Source organism: Hypanus sabinus, chromosome 17 (genome assembly GCF_030144855.1).
Source record: "Hypanus sabinus isolate sHypSab1 chromosome 17, sHypSab1.hap1, whole genome shotgun sequence".
Classification (NCBI taxonomy): Eukaryota; Metazoa; Chordata; class Chondrichthyes; order Myliobatiformes; family Dasyatidae; genus Hypanus; species Hypanus sabinus.
Window position 1 is genome coordinate 15542850 of NC_082722.1, and position 20968 is coordinate 15563817.

The 20968-nt window shown below is 40.8% G+C and overlaps 1 protein-coding gene across 3 annotated transcripts in view; it reads right to left on the reverse strand.

Moving 5' to 3' along the window:
* wdr59 (WD repeat domain 59) overlaps positions 1–20968 on the reverse strand; it is a 101569-nt gene that overhangs the window by 52187 nt on the left and 28414 nt on the right. For 2 of the 3 annotated variants that reach the window (XM_059992588.1, XM_059992587.1), the window contains exons 12-18: positions 19469–19604; positions 18074–18201; positions 17240–17404; positions 12657–12752; positions 5066–5231; positions 4232–4301; positions 1470–1623 (exon numbers count right to left, since the gene is read on the reverse strand). In XM_059992588.1, the coding sequence (XP_059848571.1) occupies positions 1470–1623; positions 4232–4301; positions 5066–5231; positions 12657–12752; positions 17240–17404; positions 18074–18201; positions 19469–19604 (915 nt within the window). The remainder of the gene's footprint in view (positions 1–1469; positions 1624–4231; positions 4302–5065; positions 5232–12656; positions 12753–17239; positions 17405–18073; positions 18202–19468; positions 19605–20968) is intronic. The other variant, XM_059992589.1, reaches the window with a different exon arrangement.

A 20968-nucleotide genomic window follows, 5' to 3' on the forward strand; every position in this document is an offset into this window, starting at 1 on the left:
AAGTTTCTAAATAAACTCCCATCCTAAGACCGCAACTGTCTGACAATGCCACCAATTCTAAGTTCCTCTCCAAGTCATTCACCATCTTGACTTGGAAATACAAGATTAATTCTTCACTATCACCCGTATCCTGGAGTTCAACACCACAATTAATCAAAGGGCAGGGTGCAAAACTGTTCAAGATGGAAGATCACAGCTACCCCTTAGGGAAATCAGAAATTGGCATAAAATCCTGGTCCTGCCAATGACAGACATATCCCATGCATGAATACAAACACCTCCTTTATGCACTTTGCACCCTGAATGGTTAATTGTTTTCCTACATTGGAATATTGGAAGTTTAGTTTATAAACTCCATGTGATACTGCCAGTCAGATTTGTAAATTGTCAGCTCGCAGAACCAAAACATTTCCTGTGTAAGCACTTCGGAATTTGAAGAAATCATTCAACATATGCACAAGCAGGAAGTGGAGGCCAAATGAGTAGCAGTGAAGCTGTAAACGAAAGCATCCAAACAAGCATGAATATCCAGGTTAAGGATTAAAAGAGGGTTAAGGGGAAGGCAACCTAGTTCATACAGCAGGCAATGGATAACAGCACAACAAGTGAAACAATATTTGTTCAATACATTGTGCACATATAAACAAATTATAACTACCATGCATCTGCAATCAATAATCCCTCCTGTTGTCACATCCAAGATGTAGCGTTAGATCAGGAACTCACAATCACAACATTAATGCAGAGTTAACACATGAATTGTACCACTAATCTTACAAGAGAGGTATAGAAAAGCAAAGTTGACCTGAGTGTAATTATCAAAGACAAGAAAGTTCTCACAGAGAGCATCTAATTTAGGGAGTTGTCTAGAGTGCCTCTGATTCAAATCAAAAGCCACAAAAGTAACAAGCCCCCATTTGTGCTGGCATGCCACTGACCAAAGCAGCAGTTTAATCTTCAATCTGTTAAAAATAAAGAACACTGACATGTATCAAATAATAGACCATGGTCTGGTTATTAACTGAGGGCATAACTTTAAAACACAATTTGCCATTTTTATCTGATTTTGACTAATTATCCTTTTCTGGATATATAATGGTCTTAAATCAATAAAATTACATTACATCACTTTTCTTTTCTTAAACCTGGTTTGTCATTAAAATGTATTTGTAGTATAGCAACTGGCTTGCTGAGACTTCAGAACTGGAGAGCCAAACATAAAAGAACGAGTCACTAACTGGGCCATGATTATGAAACCAGTCTAGCAAGAAAACTCAGAGCAGCAGAATGGCCAGCTACAGCAGCATATAACTCAGTCATGTGACACTGGAAGTATCATCACGCAGTGCACATAAAGTTCCACATTGTGCGAAACTCTTGCTCTACAAGGCCTTAGCAGGGAATGGTATCTGAAATAAAGGCAATAGGTAATAAATTGTGTGACTAGTCACAGATAGTTATCTACTCACTCGCTCCTTGTAATAGAAGGAGCTAATGGACACCAGCTCCTTTTCACTGCGCGTTGGACTCCCACTATATAATCTCAAGTTACTCTGTGACTCTGTACGGATCTTCATTGGCGTGATTCCTCCACTGTGATATGCAGAGAGTGCTGAGAGTGACCTAAACATAAAATACAAAGTTCTATGATGAGTAGCATTTAAATCAATAAACTGCATCTTGAAAGAGATCTTGGCCATCGGCACAGGTACAAGATTGAAGAAATAAGCATTTTTGGCCTGAAGAACAGCAATAGGATTAGCTGATAAAAGTGTAATGCCCAGAAAGACAAATGCCCTGGTCTCCCAGCATTACCTTAACAATATCCCCAATACTACTTCAAGAAGCTCCACAACAAAAAAAAATCTTAAAATCTATGAAATCTACTCCAGAACAGCAATAGCAATCACATGTAATGCTTTTCTCTTTCAGGGTCAGGCATTAACAGGTCAAGTTTCACAATTGTGGAGCACTTTCCTTGCAGTTCTGACCTCAGAAGGAAGTCCTTAATGCATTACAAACAAAGCAACCAACACTCTTTCAGTATAGGATGGTGTTGGCAAAAAACAAATGCAAAAATAAAATGACAGAAGAATGGAGTACCCAGTACCCCTAGGGGGTCAGAGGGTCCTGCACAGGCTTCTGAAGAACCATGCATAGACAACAGCCTTATTGAACATAGAGCATTGAATACAGCACAGTACAGATCCTTCAGTCTTCAATGTTTTATTGAATGATCCTTTAATGATCCTTTAACCCACTCCAAGATCAATCTAACCCCTCCCATATAGCCCATCATTTCTCTTTCATCCATGTGCCTATCTAAGAGTCTTTTAAATGTCCACAATGTATCTGCCTCTACCACCATCCCTGGCAACACGTTCCACAAAACCACCACTCTCCGTGTATAAAAAACTACCTCTGAGATCTCCCTGATACTTTCCCCCAAACACCTTAAATTTATGCCCCCTTGGTTTAGCCATTTCTGCCCTGTGAAAATGTTTCTGCCTCTGCAATCTAACCCTTATGCCCCTTATCACCTTGTATACCTCTATCGTCACCTCTCATCCTCCTCCTCTCTTAAGAGAAAAGCCTGAGCCCGCTCAACCTATCTTCATAAGACATGATATCCAATCCAGGCAGCATCCTGGTAAATCTTCTCTGTGCTCTCTCTAAAGCTTCCACGTCCTTCTTATAATGAACAGAGCAGAACACAACATTCCAAGTGTGGTCTAAACAGAGTTACTAGAGCTGCAACAGTACCTCAGGGCTATTCAACTCAAACCCTAACAAATGAAGGCCAACACACAATATGCCTTCTTAACCACCCTAACAACTTAAGCTACACTTTGAGGGATCTATGTATGTGAACCCCGAGATCTCTCTGTTCTTCCACGTGCTAAGAATCCTGCATTCTAGCTACCAGTCTGACCTTCCAAAATAAATCACTTCACACTTTTCCAGAATGATCTCCATCTGCACTTCTCAGCCTAGCTCTGCATCCTATCAACGGCCTATTGTAAATTACAACAACCTTCATGTCATCTGCAAACTTATTAAGCCACCCTCCACTTCCTCATCCACATCATTTATAAAAATCCCCAAAAACAGGGGTCCCAGAACACAAGTCACTGACCTCCAGACAGAATACCCTCCATCTACTACCACCCTCTGCCTTCTGTGGACAAGCCAATTCTGAATCCACAGTCAAGTTTCCCTGGATCCCACGTTTCCTTACTTCTTGAGTCTACTATCGGGAACCTTGACAACTGCCTTACTAAAACCCATATATACCACATCCACTACTCTGCCTTTATCAATGGGTTTCATCATATTGAATAAAGTAAATGCATTCACATACAACTCTTAGATAACCTATTGCAGAAAGAAGCCAGGGTAAGGACAACAGAACCCTCCATAAATGACTGTAGCTTTGGGAATTTTGTCTCTCTTCCTGGGAATGTTGAAGTCATATTCACCCAAAAATAGAAAAAAAATCTTTTTGCCAGTAGGGCTATTCTTGTCTTTTCAATGCAGCAATTAACAAAGTGTCAAATATAACATTATCAGAAAATATTGCAGGCACTTGCATTTGTTCTTGCAATCAAACCAAAAAGCCCAGACTGCTCCCTAATTGGGAATCAAAATCACAAGCAATCTCAGAAACCTCACCTCAGGATCCCTGCAGGCTGCTTCTGCTCATGTATGCCACTTTATTGCTCAGTGCCTTATTGCAGAAATCAAGAGTAGTTCTAATAGCAAAATGGGAAACATTTCATTTTTTGCTGTAAATAGCTTATGAATTTCTAACTGGAATAGACATTTAGCTACAGGGCTCCCAACAGTGAGGAATGCACAGAGGGCACTCGTTTCTCACTGGTCAACTTCCTTCCATGATAATCATCTCCCCTCTCAAGGTACTTCCCTCTGCATTGTTTATTCACTTCTAATCTGATGAACATGAAAAAAATGATTTTTAGGACTCATTCTAGCATTTCTGGTCTTAATCACCCACAGACTGTTTGTGTAGTTTGGGCAGCTTGTTTGGCCTCGCTGTGCCTGACCTTTCAAACACATGTCACTTTGAGGTTCAGTGCTATTAGGGAAAACAGCACCTCTGGAACAGATCCTATCATTAAAACTAGCTGATTCTAATCTGCAACAATAGAAGTTCAACGCTTCATTTACTGAAATAAATGACTGAAATGTAATGATATTAATTCTTCTTTACCTGGGTGTGGGTTCTGTTGGAGACACAGTCCGATGAAGAGTCATTGGTCTCATGAAGTATACAAGGTAACCTAAACAACATAAATTCACTTAAATTTTGTCAAGGTTTGAATTTGAACCAACATGCAAGCCAACAACAGACTGAAATTACATTATTTTTATCCTTATTTTGACAAATTTCTCCAGACTTATTTGCTTCTCTTTCCCTGACCTGTTCTGCTAGGAGGTACCACAGAAATCACCAATCATCTGACAGCTTGGGAATTTTTGACTGGCAGGCATTAGTCTATTCTTTGCAAATGTGAAAACAAGTCTCCCTTACTAATAAAGGGGTTAGATTGCCAAAGAACACTCTATCATGCAAAAACTGATGTATCAGGAGGTACAGTAAACCCTTGAATTTACAGGGTATACCAGTTGCTGTACATAGCAAGATGTTGAAAGCTATCAATCTCCTCACAGTAAAGCTACAAGTACAACAAATGTAAATGGCACTCCTTTTGATAATCTGAAACATGTTACAGCAGAGAAGTGGGTCCACTGGCCCACCACATCCATGCAGATCTTTTTCCCCACCCCTACTGTAATCCCATTTGCTCAAAATAGGACCATAATGCTCCTATGCCTTGCCTATTCTTAAAATATCTATTTAAATGCTTCTTAAATATAGTGATTGTACCTAATTCTAGCACCTTCTCTGGGGGAAAATACCAAATACCAACCATTCTCTGCGTATAAAACTTCCTCTTCAAATCTCACTTAAAATTTCCTTTCATTTTAAATTCATGCTCTATTGGGTTTGATTTCACAGTGCTGCCCTTAAACCCTCACTAACCAGCTCCGCAGAAGCGTGCTCCAGAAGTGCGAGGAAAAGGAATGTTTGCATCTTGATAGGAACCATACGTGTTCGTAACTCGTGGGAAAGTTGGCAGTGGCGGAGTCACAGAGTTTCCAATGACAAATGGATTTTGTGAGTTAGCAGAGCCATTGGTGTCCTGATTCTAGGAGTTAAAGAACATAGTTACGATGACAGTCATATAACACACACATCCCACCTTACCCGGAAGTTCCGGAGTCTCCTGCATATTGATAGTGGCTCCCTGAAGCCCGCAAATTATACACAATAGCCTGGAAATCGATATTTTTGAGAGTGAGCGAGTGAGGGGGGGGGGAGGGAGGGAGGAAGAGAGACAGACAGAGAGTGAGTGACAGATGTAGCGAGAAAGTGACAGAGAGAGCATTCTGATCAGTCTCTCTTTGTGCTAAGTAGACCTATCAGTTTTCTCTGTGGGCAGGCTTTACAGTCGACCCTTCCCTCTCTCTCATTGTCCATCAGTTCAGTTTAGTGTCCTGCAGCGCAGAGTGTTCCAATAAAACATACTTCACCCCAGACTACACTAAAGTGTATCCCTGCCTAACAGGGGTCAAAAATAATAACAGTGTTGCTCACTGTGCTGTTTACAACAGTGTCTTTTCTATTGCCCATGGTGGTGGTGGGTTAAATGACTGTAAAAGACATGTTGAGGTGAGTTTGAAGGACTGGTGCCAAACTACAAAAGTTTGCCAGTTAATGAGTTCTGGGGGGAGCTGCCAAAGTAAAATCAGGTGTCATTTGTTCATTAGCATAGCTAACGTTATTTAAGCTAGCTGGCTAGCTGCTAAGGAGCTACTCTATTTGCAGGGTGGGATGTCTGTATAACATAAAAACACTACTCTTGTAGTTAAATTAACATATTTATTTCTACAAACACCGAAACAGATAAAATGATACATTTCAGAAATATCTTTGTACTCCTGCTGATATATGACAACCAAACTGCAAATTGTTAAGTTTCACCGGCAAAATGTTCACAAAGATAATTTTGATGCTATCCACTGAGAGAAAACATTAAGAGAACTCAGTACTCTGGCACAAATGTGATTCTTTTTCAGCAACACAAGGCAGCAAATAGGCCCATGATTTAAGCTGAAGGAACTCAGCAGATCAGACAGCATCCATGAAGTGAAATAAACAGTCAACATATTGGGCCCAGACACTTCATTTGAACTGGAAAGGAAGGGGGCAGAAGCCAGAATAAGGTGAGGGGAGAAAGAGAAGTAGTACAAGCTGGCAAGCGATAGATGAAACCAAGTGAGGAAGAAGGTGGGGGATGGGGAATGAAGTGAGAAGATGGGAGATGATAGGTACAAAATGTAAAAGGCTGAAGAAGGAATCTGATATGAGAGGTGCGTGGACCATGGGAGAAAGGGAAGAAGAAAGGGCACCAGAGTAGTGACGGGCAGATGAGAAGAGAAGGAAGGGAAGAGGGAAGCCAGAATGGGGAATGGAAAAAGAGAAGGGAAAAGGAGAGTAATTACCAGAAGTTAGAAAAATCAAAGTTCATGCCGTCAGTTTAGAGGTGACCCAGATGGAACATGGAAGTATTGCTCCTGAAATATGACTGGATATATTACAAAGACTTGACCTACAGTAATGCATCAATGGTCTGTCACTGCCAGATTTGATATCCTGATCTTCATACCCTGGTTCCAGAATAATTTCATCATGAATACGTTTACCTTCATGAGAAGTTGCCCTGAGATCTGAAGTGAGTACTATATTTTCCAACATCTCATTTTGGATCATTATTGCTGGAAGATGTTGCTGTATATACAAGGCAAGTTGACAGATGTTTAAAGCAAAGCCTATTCTCTTATAAGTTTAATAAGAAAGTCAACAATAACTTGGAACTCAGCATCCAATGGCACGCAAACATTGACATCATCTATATACAACAATTCAATCACTGAATGCCCTAAGATCAAAACCTCAAACCTAACACTACACTCATGTCTACTTGGAAGCACTGATCCCTATCCTTCTGTGCACTTCAGAAACACAGACTTCCAAAAGCAAATATTTCAAGATACTGGAAAAGTCAGATCAATACCATCTCCACAAATTCTTCATATCCATCAGCAGGATAGGTGTCTTGTCCCAAGTCAAACAGCACTGGAACTCCATTACATCTGGCAGCTCTGGAGGTGGACTACGCATCTGGATAACTAACACTGGAGTCCTGAAACAGGCACTGGATGTGGGAAGTCAGGGAGACCTCCGGTGTAAAAAGTACATTGCAGATGCTGTGGTCAAATCAAGACATACAAACAAGCTGGATGAACTCATCAGGTCAGGCAGCATCTGTTGAAAGGAGCAGTCGATGTTTCGGGTCGAGACCCTTCGTCAGACCTCCGGTGTCCCTGACAACGATACCTGCAAGAAGTGCATTCAGCTGTAGCTCCTAACAGACCGTGTTAGGGAACTGGAGCTGGAGCTGGATGACCTCTGGATCATTCGGGAGACTGAGCAGTTTATAGATAGTAGCTTCCAGGAGGTAGTTACACCCAAGGAACAGGGCACAGGTAATTGGGCTACTGTCAGGCAAGGGAAGGGGAAAGGGCAGGTAGTGCAGGGTTCCCCAGTGGCCATTCCCCTCCGGAACAGGTATACTGATTTGGATACTGTTAGGGGGGGGGATAGCTTACCTGGGACAAGCTGTGGCAGCTGGATCTCTGGCACTGAGTCTGGTTCTGCTGTGCAGAAGGGAGGGAGGAAGAAGAGGAAAGCGGTAGTGATAGGGGACTCCATTGTCAGGGGTACAGACAGGAGATTCTGTGGTCGTGACAGAGACTCCCGGATGGTTTGTTGCCTCCCGGATGGTTTGTTGCCTCCCAGGTGCCAGGGTCAGGGATGTCTCTGATCACGTGCAAAGCATTCTGAAATGGGAGAGTGATCAGCCAGATGACATGGTACACATTGGTACCAATGACATAGGTAGAAAGAGTCAGGAGGTGCTGAAGAGTGAGTACAGAGAGCTTGGTAGGAAGTTGAAAAACAGGACCTCAAGGTAGTAATCTCCGGATTGCTGCCTGTGCCACGTGCAAGTGAGGGTAAGAGTAGGATTCTCTGGCAGATGGGACACGTGGCTGAGAAACTGGTGAAGTGGGTAGGATTTCAGATTTCTAGATCACTGGGACCTCTTCTGGGGTAGATGGGACCTGTACAAGAGAGACGGGTTACACCTGAACTACAAGGAGACCAATATACTGGCAGGGAGGTTTGCTAGTGTTATTGGGGAGGGTTTAAACTATATTTGCAGGGGGATGGGAAGCAGAGTGCCAGAGTAGATAGTGGAACAGGGGTAAAAATAAATGACAAATAGTAAGGTTGTGTGTGGTGGTAATAATCTTCTGATGTGTGTATATTTCAATGCGAGGAATATTGTGGGAAAGGCAGAAGAGCTGAGGGCCTGGATTGACACGTGGAATTATGACATCATAGTCATTACTGAAAGTTGGCTACAGGAGGGGCAGGACTGGCAGCTCAATGTTCCAAGGTTCCGATGTTTCAGACGTGATAGAGGCAGAGGGATGAAGGGTGGGGGGGTGGCTTTGCTAGTCAGGGAAAATATTACAGCAGTGCTTCAGCAAGACAGATTAGGGGGCTTGTCTTCTGAGGGCATACGGGTGGAGCTGAGAAACAGGAAAGGTACGACCACATTAATAGGGTTGTATTATAGACCACCCAATAGTCAGCGAGAATTGGAGGAGCAAATCTGCAGAGAGATAACAGACAACTGCAGGAAACAGAAAGTTGTGATTGTAGGGGATTTTAATTTTCCACACTGTGACTGGGGCTCCCATACTGTTAAAGGTCTAGATGGGTTAGAGTTTGTGAAATGTGTTCAAGAAAGTTTTCTAAATCAATATATAGATGTACCAACTAGGGAGGATGCAATATTAGATCTCCTATTAGGAAATGAGTTAGGGCAAGTGACAGAAGTGTGTGTAGGGGAACACTTTGGTTCTAGTGATCGTAACATCTTTAGTTTCAACTTGATCATGGATAAAGATAGATCTGGTCCTCGGGTTGAAGTTCTAAACTGGAAAAAGGCCAAATCTGAAGAAATAAGAAAGGATCTAAAAAGCGTAGATTGGGACAGGTTCTCTGGCAAGGATGTGATTGGTAAGTGGGAGGCCTTCAAAGGAGAAATTTTGAGAGTGCAGAGTTTGTATGTTCCTGTCAGGGTTAAAGGCAAAATGAATAAGAATAAGGAACCTTGGTTCTTGAGGAATATTGGAACTCTGATAAAGAAGAAGAGATAGATATATAACATGTATAGGCAACAGGGAGGAAATAAGATGCTTGAGGAGTATAAAAAAGTAAGAAGATAAGAAAGAAATCAGAAGGACTAAAAGAAGACATGAGGTTGCTTTGGCATCAGGGTGAAGGATAATCCTAAGAGCTTCTACAGGTATGTTAAGAGTAAGGGATAAAATTGGTCCTCTTGAAGATCAAAGTGGTCAGCTATGTATGGAACCAAAAGAAATGGGAGAGATATTAAGTGGGTTTCTTGCATCTGTATTTACTAAGGAAACAGGAATGGAGTCTATGGAAACAAGGCAAACAAGTAGGGAGGTCATGGAACTTATACAGATTGACGAGGAGGAGGTGCTTGCTGTCTTGAGGCAAATCAGAGTAGATAAATCCCCAGGACCTGACAGGGTATTCCCTCAGACCTTGAAGGAGACTGTGTTGAAATTGCAGGGACCCTGGCAGAAATATTTAAAATGTCGATATCCATGGGTCAGGTGCCGGAGGATTGGAGGATAGCTCATGTAGTTCCATTGTTTAAAAAAGGCTCAAAAAGTAAGCCAGAAAATTATAGGCCAGTTAAGTTTGACATCAGTAGTAGGTAAGTTATTGGAAGGAATATTAAGAGATAGGATCTACAAGTATTTGGATAGACAGAGACTTATTAGAAAAAGCCAGCATGGCTTTGTGCATGGTAGGTCATGTTTAACCAATCTATTAGAGTTTTTCGAGGAAGTTACCAGGTAAGTGGATGAAGGGAAGGCAGTGGATGTTGTCTACATGGACTTTAGTAAAACCTTTGACAAGGTCCTGCATGGGAGGTTAGTTAGGAAGATTCAGTTGTTAGGTACACATGGAGAGGTAGTAAATTGGATTAGACATTGGCTCAATAGAAGAAGCCAGAGAGTGGTAGTGGAGGATTGCTACTCTGAGTGGAGGCCTGTGACTAGTGGTGTGCCACAGGGATCAGTGCTGGGTCCATTGTTATTTGTCATCAATATCAATGATCTGGATGATAATGTGGCAAATTGGATCAGCAAATTTGCTGATGACACAAATATTGGAGGTGTAGTGGACGGTGAAGAAGGTTTTCAGAGCTTGCAGAGGGATTTGGACCAGTTGGAGGAATGGGCTGAAAAGTGGCAGATGGAGTTTAATGTGTGAGGTATTGCACTTCTGAAGGTCAAACCAAGGTAGAACATACAAGGTAAATGGTAGGACACTGAGGAGTGCAGTAGAACAGAGGAATCTAGGAGTACAGATACATAATTCCCTAAAAGTGGCGTCACAAGTAGATAGGGTTGTAAAGAGAGCTTTTGATGCATTGGCCTTTACAAATCAAAGTACTGAGTATAAGAGTTGGAATGTAATGGTGAGGTTGTATAAGACATTGATGAGACCGAATTTGGGAGTATTGTGTGCAGCTTTGGTCACCGAATTACAGGAAGGATATAAAATAAGCTTGAAAGAGTGCAGAGAAGGTTTACAAGGATGTTGCCAGGACTTGAGAAACTGAGTTACAGAGAAAGGTTGAATGGGTTAGGACTTTATTCCCTGGAGCGTAGAAGAATGAGGGGTGATTTGATAGAGGTGTATAAAATTATGATGGGTATAGATAGAGTGAATGCAAGCAGGCTTTTTCCACTGAGGCCAGGGGAGAAAAAAACCACAGGTCATGGGTTAACGGTGAAGGGGGAAAAGTTTAAAGGGAACATTGGGGGGGGGCTTCTTCACGCAGAGAGTGGTGGGAGTGTGGAATGAGCTGCCAGATGAAGTGGTGAATGCAGGCTCACTTTTGACATTTAAGAAAAACTTGGACAGGTATATGGATGAAAGGGTTTTGGAGGGATATGGCCCAGGTGCAGGTCAGTGGGACTAGGCAGAAAAATGGTTTGGCACAGCCAAGAAGGGCCAAAAGGCCTGTTTCTGTGCTGTAATGTTCTATGGTTCTATCCTCATTGTATTGTGGGATTTCCTGGACACCTCAAAATGGAGAAGGAACATCCAGGAACATGCTAAGCACCTTGAACCTCTTTGATTGGAGCAAAAGGAGGAAGCAAGAAGGTACTTCTCACCAATCAAAGCAAAGTTCAAAGTAAATATAGGTTACCATATACAAACCTGAGATTCAGTTTTGTGGGCATACTCAATAAATCCATTATCCAATACAGAATCAATGAAAGACTGCACCAACTGGGTGTACAACTAGTGTGCAAAAGACAACAAATTGTACAAATAAAAAAAGAAAAAGAAATAATAACAATAATATATAAATAAGCAATAAATATCAAAAAGAGTCCTTGAAAGTGAGTTCTTAAGTTGTGGGGAACAGTTCAGTAACAGGGAAGTGAAGTTATCGCCTCTGGTTCAGGAGCCTGATGGTTGAAGGGTAATAACTGTTCCTGAACCTGGTAATGTGAGTCCTGAGGCTCCTATACCTTCTTCCTAGTGGCAACAGCAAGAAGAAAGCATGACCTGGATGGTGGGGGTCCCTGATGTATGCTGTTTTCTTTTGATGTGCTCCATGTAGATGTGTGCAATGGTAGGAAGGGCTTTACTTACCCCCCCCCCCACCATTAACTCCTGACCCACATATGGCATAACATGTAGATCCCACTGATGTCTTAACAAACACATCTCAGCCTACAGAACTGAAATAGGGCAATTCACCCTCAATTTTAGAACAGCACTGTGGCTCATCTTCACAGCACCAGAGTCCAACAATCAATCCTGACTTTGTGTCTTATCTGTGTGACACTTGCGCATTTTCCCTGTGTCTATCTGGGTGCTCAGGTTTCCTCCCAGATGCTGGAAACTTTGTGCAACACACACAAAGTGCTGGAGGAACTCAGCAAGTCAGGCAGCTTCTACAGAGGGGAATAAACAGTTGATGTTTTTGGCCATGACCCTTTAATTTTGTGTGTGCAGGCCAAATATGTGCAGATTGGCACAGGTTGATTGGTCAATTTAAGTTGCTCCAAATTTTGGTAAATTGATTTACTATTGTCACAAGTGCAGAGAGATGTCCCTTTAGAACTGATGTACATGTGTAGATAATAGTAGGTTTGAAGGTGAGTGGAAGAATCTGGGGAAAGTTGATGAAAACATATGGGAAAAAATGGAAATAATGTAGGATTGGTGCAAATGCTGTATTGTTCTAATTCTGTGTGATTTTTCATTCTGTGACACTGTCTCATGCACAACTGCACTCAGCTACTTCGAATTTCAAAGCATTAAATAATTTTATCTTCCATACAATAATGAACAATGATATAACACAAAGTGCTCTGACCACAATGGCTTCCAGGCTGGACACCAGTTGGCGTAGACAGGGTTCCAAGCAGCTCTGATTTCGCTTTACCTTCTGGAGAGATGTGTCCTTCAGAATCTGTCGCAAAAATTAACATGCTTATAAAATTCACAGTGAAGCAAAAGAACTGTGTAGACCATGCCTATGACATACAAGACAAAAACACAGATACTAACTTACACAGAAAAACATACTTTGTTGTGTAGTTCCTAGAAACACACAAAATACACAACTTAATCATCAGTAATAGTGACAAAAATAAAGAAAGAAAATGGTAGAGGTACACAGACAAGATGGATGAAAACACTCACACATGAAATCAACCAGAGATAAGCCACTTCAGTCGTCTAAGATGCACGGCCAGTAATGTACATACACTTACAAGTATTTATATAACACATTATTGTCTACTTAAGATGGATGACTACACCTGTGAGAAGTGCATCCAAATGTAGCTTCTAACAAACTACATTCAGGAGTTGAGAGCTGGAACTAGATGAACTGCAGATCATTCGGGAGGCTGAGGTGGTTATAAACAGGACACAAAGAGAGGTAGTTACAACTAAGTTGTGGGATACAGGAAACTGGAGATCTCGTCCAGTGAGGCAAAAAGATAGGTCTGGGCCACCGATTGAGATTCTAAATTGAAGTAAGGCTAATTTTGTTGGTATCAGAAAAGATCTGGCAAGTGTGGATTGGGACAGACAATATTCTGACTAAGGTGTACTTGGTAAGTGGAAGGTCTTCAAAAGTGAAATTTTGAGAGTACAAAGCTTGTATGTACCTGTCAGAATAAAAGGTAAATTGAATAGGTGCGGGAAACCTTGGTTTTCAAGAAGTTAATAAAAAAAAGGAAGTACATAGCAGGAATAAGCAGGTGGGAACAAATGAGGCGCTTATGAAGTACAAGAAATGCAAGAGAACACTTAAGAAAGAAACCAGGAGGCCTAAAAGAAGACATGAGGCTGCTCTAGCAACAAGGTAAAGCATAATCTAAAGGGATTCTATAGATTTGTTAAGAGCACAGTCTATAGAAGTGAGGCAAAGCGGCATCAATGTCATGGACCCTAAACAGATTTCAGGGGAGGAGGGGCTTCTGTCCTGAGGCAACTTAGGGTGGTTAAATCCCAAGGGCTTGACAAGGTGTTCCCTCGGACCCTTTGGGAGGCAAATGCAGAAATTGCCGGAGCCCCAGCAAAGACATTACCCTTAGCAACAAGTGAGGTATCAGAGGAGTGGCAGAAAGCCAATGTTATTCCACTATTTAAGAAAGGTTCAGAAAATAAACTAGAGCCTGACATCAGTAGTGGTAAAGTTATTGGAAGGTGACATATAAGTATTCAGAGACATGGACTGATCAAGGATAGTCAGTATGACTTCATACATGGTAGGTCATGTCCAACAAATCTTATAGTTTATCAAGGAAGTTACCAGGAAACTGGATGAAGGCAGGGCAGTGGATGTTGTCTACATGGACTTTACCAAAGCATTTGACAAAGTCCCATATGGGAGGTTGGTCAAGAAGTTCAGCTGCTCGGCATTCAAGATGAGGTAGTAAATTGTACTAGACATTGGCTTTGTTGGAGAAGTTAGAGGGTTGTGGTAAATGGCTCCCTCTCTGACTAGAGGCCTGTGACTAGTGGTGTGCCACAGGGATCAGTGTTGGGTCCGCTGATATTTGTCATCTATATCAACGATCTGGATGATAATGCGGTTAATTGGATCAGCAAATTCGCAGGTGACAGCAAGACTGGGGGTGTAGTGGACAGTGAGAAAGGCTAACATGGCTTGCAACGGGATCTGGACCAACTGGAAAACTGGGCTGCAAAATGACAGATGGAATTTAATTCAGGCTAGTGTGAGGTATTGCACTTCGATAGGACCAACCTGGGTAGGTCTTTCACAGAGAAGGGTAGGGCACTGATGAGTGTGGTAGAACAACGGGATCTGGGAATACAGGTCCATAATTCAATGAAGGTGGCACCACAGGGTCATAAAGAAATCTTCTGGCATATTGTACTTCATAAATCAAAGTACGAGTACAGGAGGTGTGTTGTTATGTTGAAGCTGTAACAAGACATGAGAAAGGACTAATTTGGAGCATCGTGTGCAGTTTTGGTCACCTACCTACATAAAATATGTAAATACGGTTGAAAGAGCACAGAGAAAATTTACAAGGATGTTGCTGTGTTGCTAGGGCTGGAAGACCTGAGTTAAAAGGAAAGATTGAATAGGTTAAGACTTTATTCCTTGGAATGTAGAAGATTGACAGATTAGATAGAGGTATACAAAATAACGGGGGGTAGAGATAGGGCAAATGCAAGCAGCCTTTTTCCACTCAGGTTGGTTGGAACTACAACTAAAGGTCATGGGTTAAGGGTGAAAGGTGAAAAGGGGAACTTGAGGGGAAACTTCTTCACCCAGAGGGCTGAGAAATTGTTAAATGAGCTGCCAGAAAAGTGGTACATATGAGCTCAAATTCAGTATTTAAGAGAAATTTGGATAGGTACATGATGATAGAAGTTTGGATAGGTTCGTGATGGTAGGAGTTTGGGTAGGTTCATGATGATTGGAGTTTGGATAGGTACATGATGATAGGAGTTTGGATAGGTACATGATGATAGAAGTTTGGATAGGTTCGTGATGGTAGGAGTTTGGGTAGGTTCATGATGATTGGAGTTTGGATAGGTACATGATGATAGGAGTTTGGATAGGTACATGACGGTAGGAGTTTGGATAGGTACATGATGGTAGGAGTTTGGATAGGTACATGATGGTAGGAGTTTGGATAGGTACATGATGGTAGGAGTTTGGATAGGTACATGATGGTAGGAGTTTGGATAGGTACATGATGGTAGGAGTTTGGATAGGTACATGATGATAGGAGTTTGGATAGGTACATGATGGTAGGAGTTTGGATAGGTACATGATGATAGGAGTTTGGATAGGTACATGATGGTAGGAGTTTGGATAGGTACATGATGATAGGAGTTTGGATAGGTACATGATGGTAGGAGTTTGGATAGGTACATGATGATAGGAGTTTGGATAGGTACATGATGATAGAAGTTTGGATAGGTTCGTGATGGTAGGAGTTTGGGTAGGTTCATGATGATTGGAGTTTGGATAGGTACATGACGATAGGAGTTTGGATAGGTACATGACGGTAGGAGTTTGGATAGGTACATGAGGATAGGAGTTTGGGTAGGTTCATGATGATAGGAGTTTGGATAGGTACATGAGGATAGGAGTTTGGATAGGTTCATGATGGTAGGAGTTTGGATAGGTACATGATGATAGGAGTTTGGATAGGTACATGATGGTAGGAGTTTGGATAGGTACATGATGGTAGGAGTTTGGATAGGTACATGATGGTAGGAGTTTGGATAGGTACATGATGGTAGGAGTTTGGATAGGTACATGATGGTAGGAGTTTGGATAGGTACATGAGGATAGGAGTTTGGATAGGTACATGATGGTAGGAGTTTGGATAGGTACATGATGGTAGGAGTTTGGATAGGTACATGATGGTAGGAGTTTGGATAGGTACATGAGGATAGGAGTTTGAATATAGGTACATGATGGTAGGAGTTTGGATAGGTACATGATGGTAGGAGTTTGGATAGGTACATGATGATAGGAGTTTGGATAGGTACATGATGGTAGGAGTTTGGATAGGTACATGATGGTAGGAGTTTGGATAGGTACATGATGGTAGGAGTTTGGATAGGTACATGAGGATAGGAGTTTGGATAGGTACATGATGGTAGGAGTTTGGATAGGTACATGAGGATAGGAGTTTGGATAGGTACATGACGGTAGGAGTTTGGATAGGTACATGAGGATAGGAGTTTGGATAGGTACATGATGGTAGGAGTTTGGATAGGTACATGATGGTAGGAGTTTGGATAGGTACATGAGGATAGGAGTTTGAATATAGGTACATGATGGTAGGAGTTTGGATAGGTACATGATGGTAGGAGTTTGGATAGGTACATGATGATAGGAGTTTGGATAGGTACATGATGGTAGGAGTTTGGATAGGTACATGATGGTAGGAGTTTGGATAGGTACATGATGGTAGGAGTTTGGATAGGTACATGAGGATAGGAGTTTGAATATAGGTACATGATGATAGGCTTTGGTCCTGTTGCAGGTCGAAGGGAGCAGAGAGTTTAAATCATTTGGTGTGGTCTAGATGAGCTGAAGGGCCTGTTTCTGTGCTGTACTTTTCTGTGGCTCTTGGACTCTATTTTACTCACAATTAATTACCTTGATTGCTTATATGCAAAAACAGCCATCTGGTGATTAACAAAGCCTCCAAAAAAAGTGCAGAGATGAAGCTGTTTTGTGATGATAGAATACCAGGAAAGCTCCATACACTTCATCTAATCCATCAGAAATGGCAGAGACAGAAACTTAGCTTTGTACTTGAATGGTATACAAGCTAAAGCATGTATTTACAACTGTTTCACAAGATATTTTTCATTTAAAAGTGGGTGGCGTGGAATATAGACACCTACTTTCAGTCGTTATGAGATTAACTAATTTCACCCTTGACTTACCTTTAGGAGTTTAGTCTTCATGCTGGAACTGATGGTGGTGGGGTTGACAAACTGGAAAGAAGGTGCAGCGTTGTTTGGGTACTGTACTGGAAATATCACAACCATCTTCACTCGTAAATTTCCACAATGCACTGAGACTGTGCAATTGCGATTTATAGCATCCATCTGTACCCACAAGAAACATTGTAACACTGTATTATTTGCCCAACATAAAGATTAAAATTGTAACAATCAAAAAACAGTGTTTGTGAAAATTTTAATACCTAAAATGGAATATATCTTACACCACTCTTGAAGGGAAAATTTTCATTAAAATTGGAAATAGTAAACTCAGTACTTGAAGAAGCCTATATGTGGATATACAAAGGGCACAGCACATTCTATATCCTTATTTCCAAAAGCCATTTGATTAAAATAACTGGCTATCCATAACAAAAGAGTCAGTGGATCAGAATGTGGCGGTGAAGAAAAAGGAGAATGTAAATGAACATAAACTTCCTCTAAACCTTGACCTATTTCCCAAAGTCTAAACTTCTAAATTCAAAATCTAATTCTTAAAAAGAACTGTCCACTGACTTATTCTTTAAAACAGTGCTCTCTGCAGGTATGTCTAATAAGATGTACTTCCATTAGTGTCTTACATATTTTGTACAACAACACATACATTTCAGAATAAAAGGAAAATAAAAATTTAAAACTCTTCAACTTCTTTAAAAATAGATATATCCTTGTCAAATGAGATTTTAAGAACTATTACTTGAGATTGAGTTGGGCATGGGAAGATTAGAGGTCAGCCCAATCACTACTGCAATGAATCAACGCTTTCAATCATACCTCATCTACCATCACATTGCGGATTTGCAGATTAACCAATGAGAATTCTTGTTGCAATGTCTGCGGTAGTCCAAGGTAATCTGGTTTAGAATTGATGGTTGCATGGTTATGAAAATCTTCCCTCAGTGCTGAAGTAAAGGGATATGGAGAGTTACTATAGTCCAAAACAATGTATATAACTCATTAAAGGCTGAGAACAAAAATGGTGACCAACAACATGGAACAGTTATGCCTCACTCAAAAAAAGCAGTGGAAGAGAGATGTGAGCAAGACATGTGGCTTAATTTGAAAGGAAGATAAACAATGAATGCCTATGGTAGACGGCCCATAAACATAAAATAGAAATTTAATTGGTAAATTTTATTACCGAAATATTCCTACCTCTCAAATTCACAGGTAAATCCTTATATAGATGCTTAAAATGGCCACCAAAACCAAATATTAAGTATAAAATTAACATTCTAAATACTGGAAAAAGAAACAAGTACCCAATATAGTTACAAATCTTCAAAGTACACAGTGCAGGAGAATGATGCTCAGGACATGGTCAAGAAATAAAATATCCGCAGTAATCCATGGTTAAGTTTTCCTTTTCCTAATTTGGCTTTCAAATTTTAAAACATGTAAAATGCACTGATCAAAAAAGGCTGAGAAGAGAGTGTACCTAGATCAGCTTTTCCACCCTCTAAATGTTAAAACTACAATACAGATTATAAAACCCCAACATGACTATTGCTCATTATCATAGCTGCTACTATGTCAGCTCATTATCAAGAACTTTTAGTAAGCCACTGCATTTGACCACATTGTAAATTAATCACTGCAGCAAAGATCTATCACTTTTAAAATTCCAAACATGATGCCCCTGCAGGTTTAGAGACTGATATATGTATGCATGCTGAGTTTATTGGAAGGCCAACAATGCAGACGTGTGCACAGTAAAATATCAGATAAAAAAAACACTCTAATTCAACAATATTATCTACTAAGTTAGCTGGTATTTCTTCCTCAGTTTTATATTATCACTGGCCAGCAACCTGAGCCAGACTCAAGATAGCCAAAGGCGAGAAGATGATTAAACTACAGCAAAATAAGACAAATATTTTTAAATCTCACATTCTGCTGTCCTTCCAATACAAAGCAAGACATTTGTACTTCCAATTGATAGTGTACAAAGGACACATCCGAATGACAATTGAACAATGGCAAATAATTGAAGATCAAGAATAGTTCAAATAGGAACAGGAAATTATACAGGCTAGCTTCTAATATTCTTAACCAGTTTCAGTGTCAACTTTTAGTTTTCATCTTTCCATTTTCCAATTTGTGAGGCTGTGGTTCAGAGAAACAGGCATAGAATTGAAAAGTCCAATTAGAAGTTAGCAATTACTTTACCTTCATCCTCCTCGTTCACATGATTTATTGTTGGATGAGAATCTGTATCCTGTGAATGAAGGGATTTGTCTGTCTCTGGGAGCAGGGAAACACCATCAATTAATTCTTCCCCATCCAACATATCATTTGCACAGAGCTGGAACAAAATAGCTGATCAAGACCTCATTCTGTGGAAGTTGCATTGAAAACTCAACCAGTAAAACAAACAACTACAGTCGGCCCTCCTTAGCGAGTTCCACATGCACAAATTCAACCAACAGCTAAGCAACAAAACCCTGAAGTGCTCTTCCAGCACTTGTTGTTCAAGCATGTACAGACTTTTTTTCTTGTCATTATTCCTTAAACAATGCAGCATAACAACTATTTTACATAGCATTTACATTGTATTAGGTATTATAAGTAATCTAGAGATGATTTAAAGTATACGGGAGGATGTGCGTAGGTTATCGCAAATTGGGATCGAAAAACTCGGAAGTTCTCTTACTAAGTAAGTCAGAACAAGTACATCCAGTATTATTTAGCGTCAGTTGTCAAATGTTTGTCTTAGTACAGAGTATATATTTTACCTTTCTATGCATATAAAAAAGTTAAAATGTATGTGTCAGCACCGGGCTTGGGAACGGAAGCTCCCGAGTTCAATCCAGTGACAGATCGCTCCCTGGTGCACTCTCCACCGTGCCGGGTTGATGTGGAGGATCAAAAACCCAAAAACCCAAAAATTAAACCACTGCGTTGCTTAGTAATAATTGTAGCTTTCATTGGGGCAGGGCCTTTCTCACGTTATCCTTTAAAATTGTTCCGATCGTTGACCGACGGTAGCCTAATGCTTTTCCAATGACCGATGGCATTTCACCTCTTTCAGATCAATTTATTATTTCCACTTTATTTTCAATCCTGATTGTGATTATTTTCGTGAACAGAAACACTGCAGATTCAGAGCTCTACCACTGGATCCTAATGTCCACCGCACTGAAACAGGTTAAATAAGGTCTAGGGTTCTGCTGGATCCTAAGCTGTACCGATTGAGACAGGTAGAATAAAGGACTTGAGCATCCACATTTTTTGGTATCTGTGAGGGTCCCGGAACCAATCCATCACAGATAAAGAGGGCCGAATGTATAGACTCCACATTACAAATGCCACACTATCAAACCCTGCCAACCCACCATCTACCCCATTTCAATTGCGAAATCCCCAATGAACAACTATCTAACAACAGCCAAATACTTATATTGAATAAATTTTGGCCAAGACATCTGAAATAATTCCCTTAACTCTTATTCGAAGTAGTGTTATGTGATGTTTTATGTCTACTTAAGGAAGCACTTGTAGTTATGATTTATTACCCCATTCAGAGATTGCACCTCCAAAAATGTAGAATTGTGTCAGTACTGAACGGTAGTGTCTGCCTCAATTGTGCTCAAGTCCTTGAAGTGGGACATGAACTTACCAGCAACTAGCAGAGGCATGGGCGATACCATTAAAGACAGATGATACTTT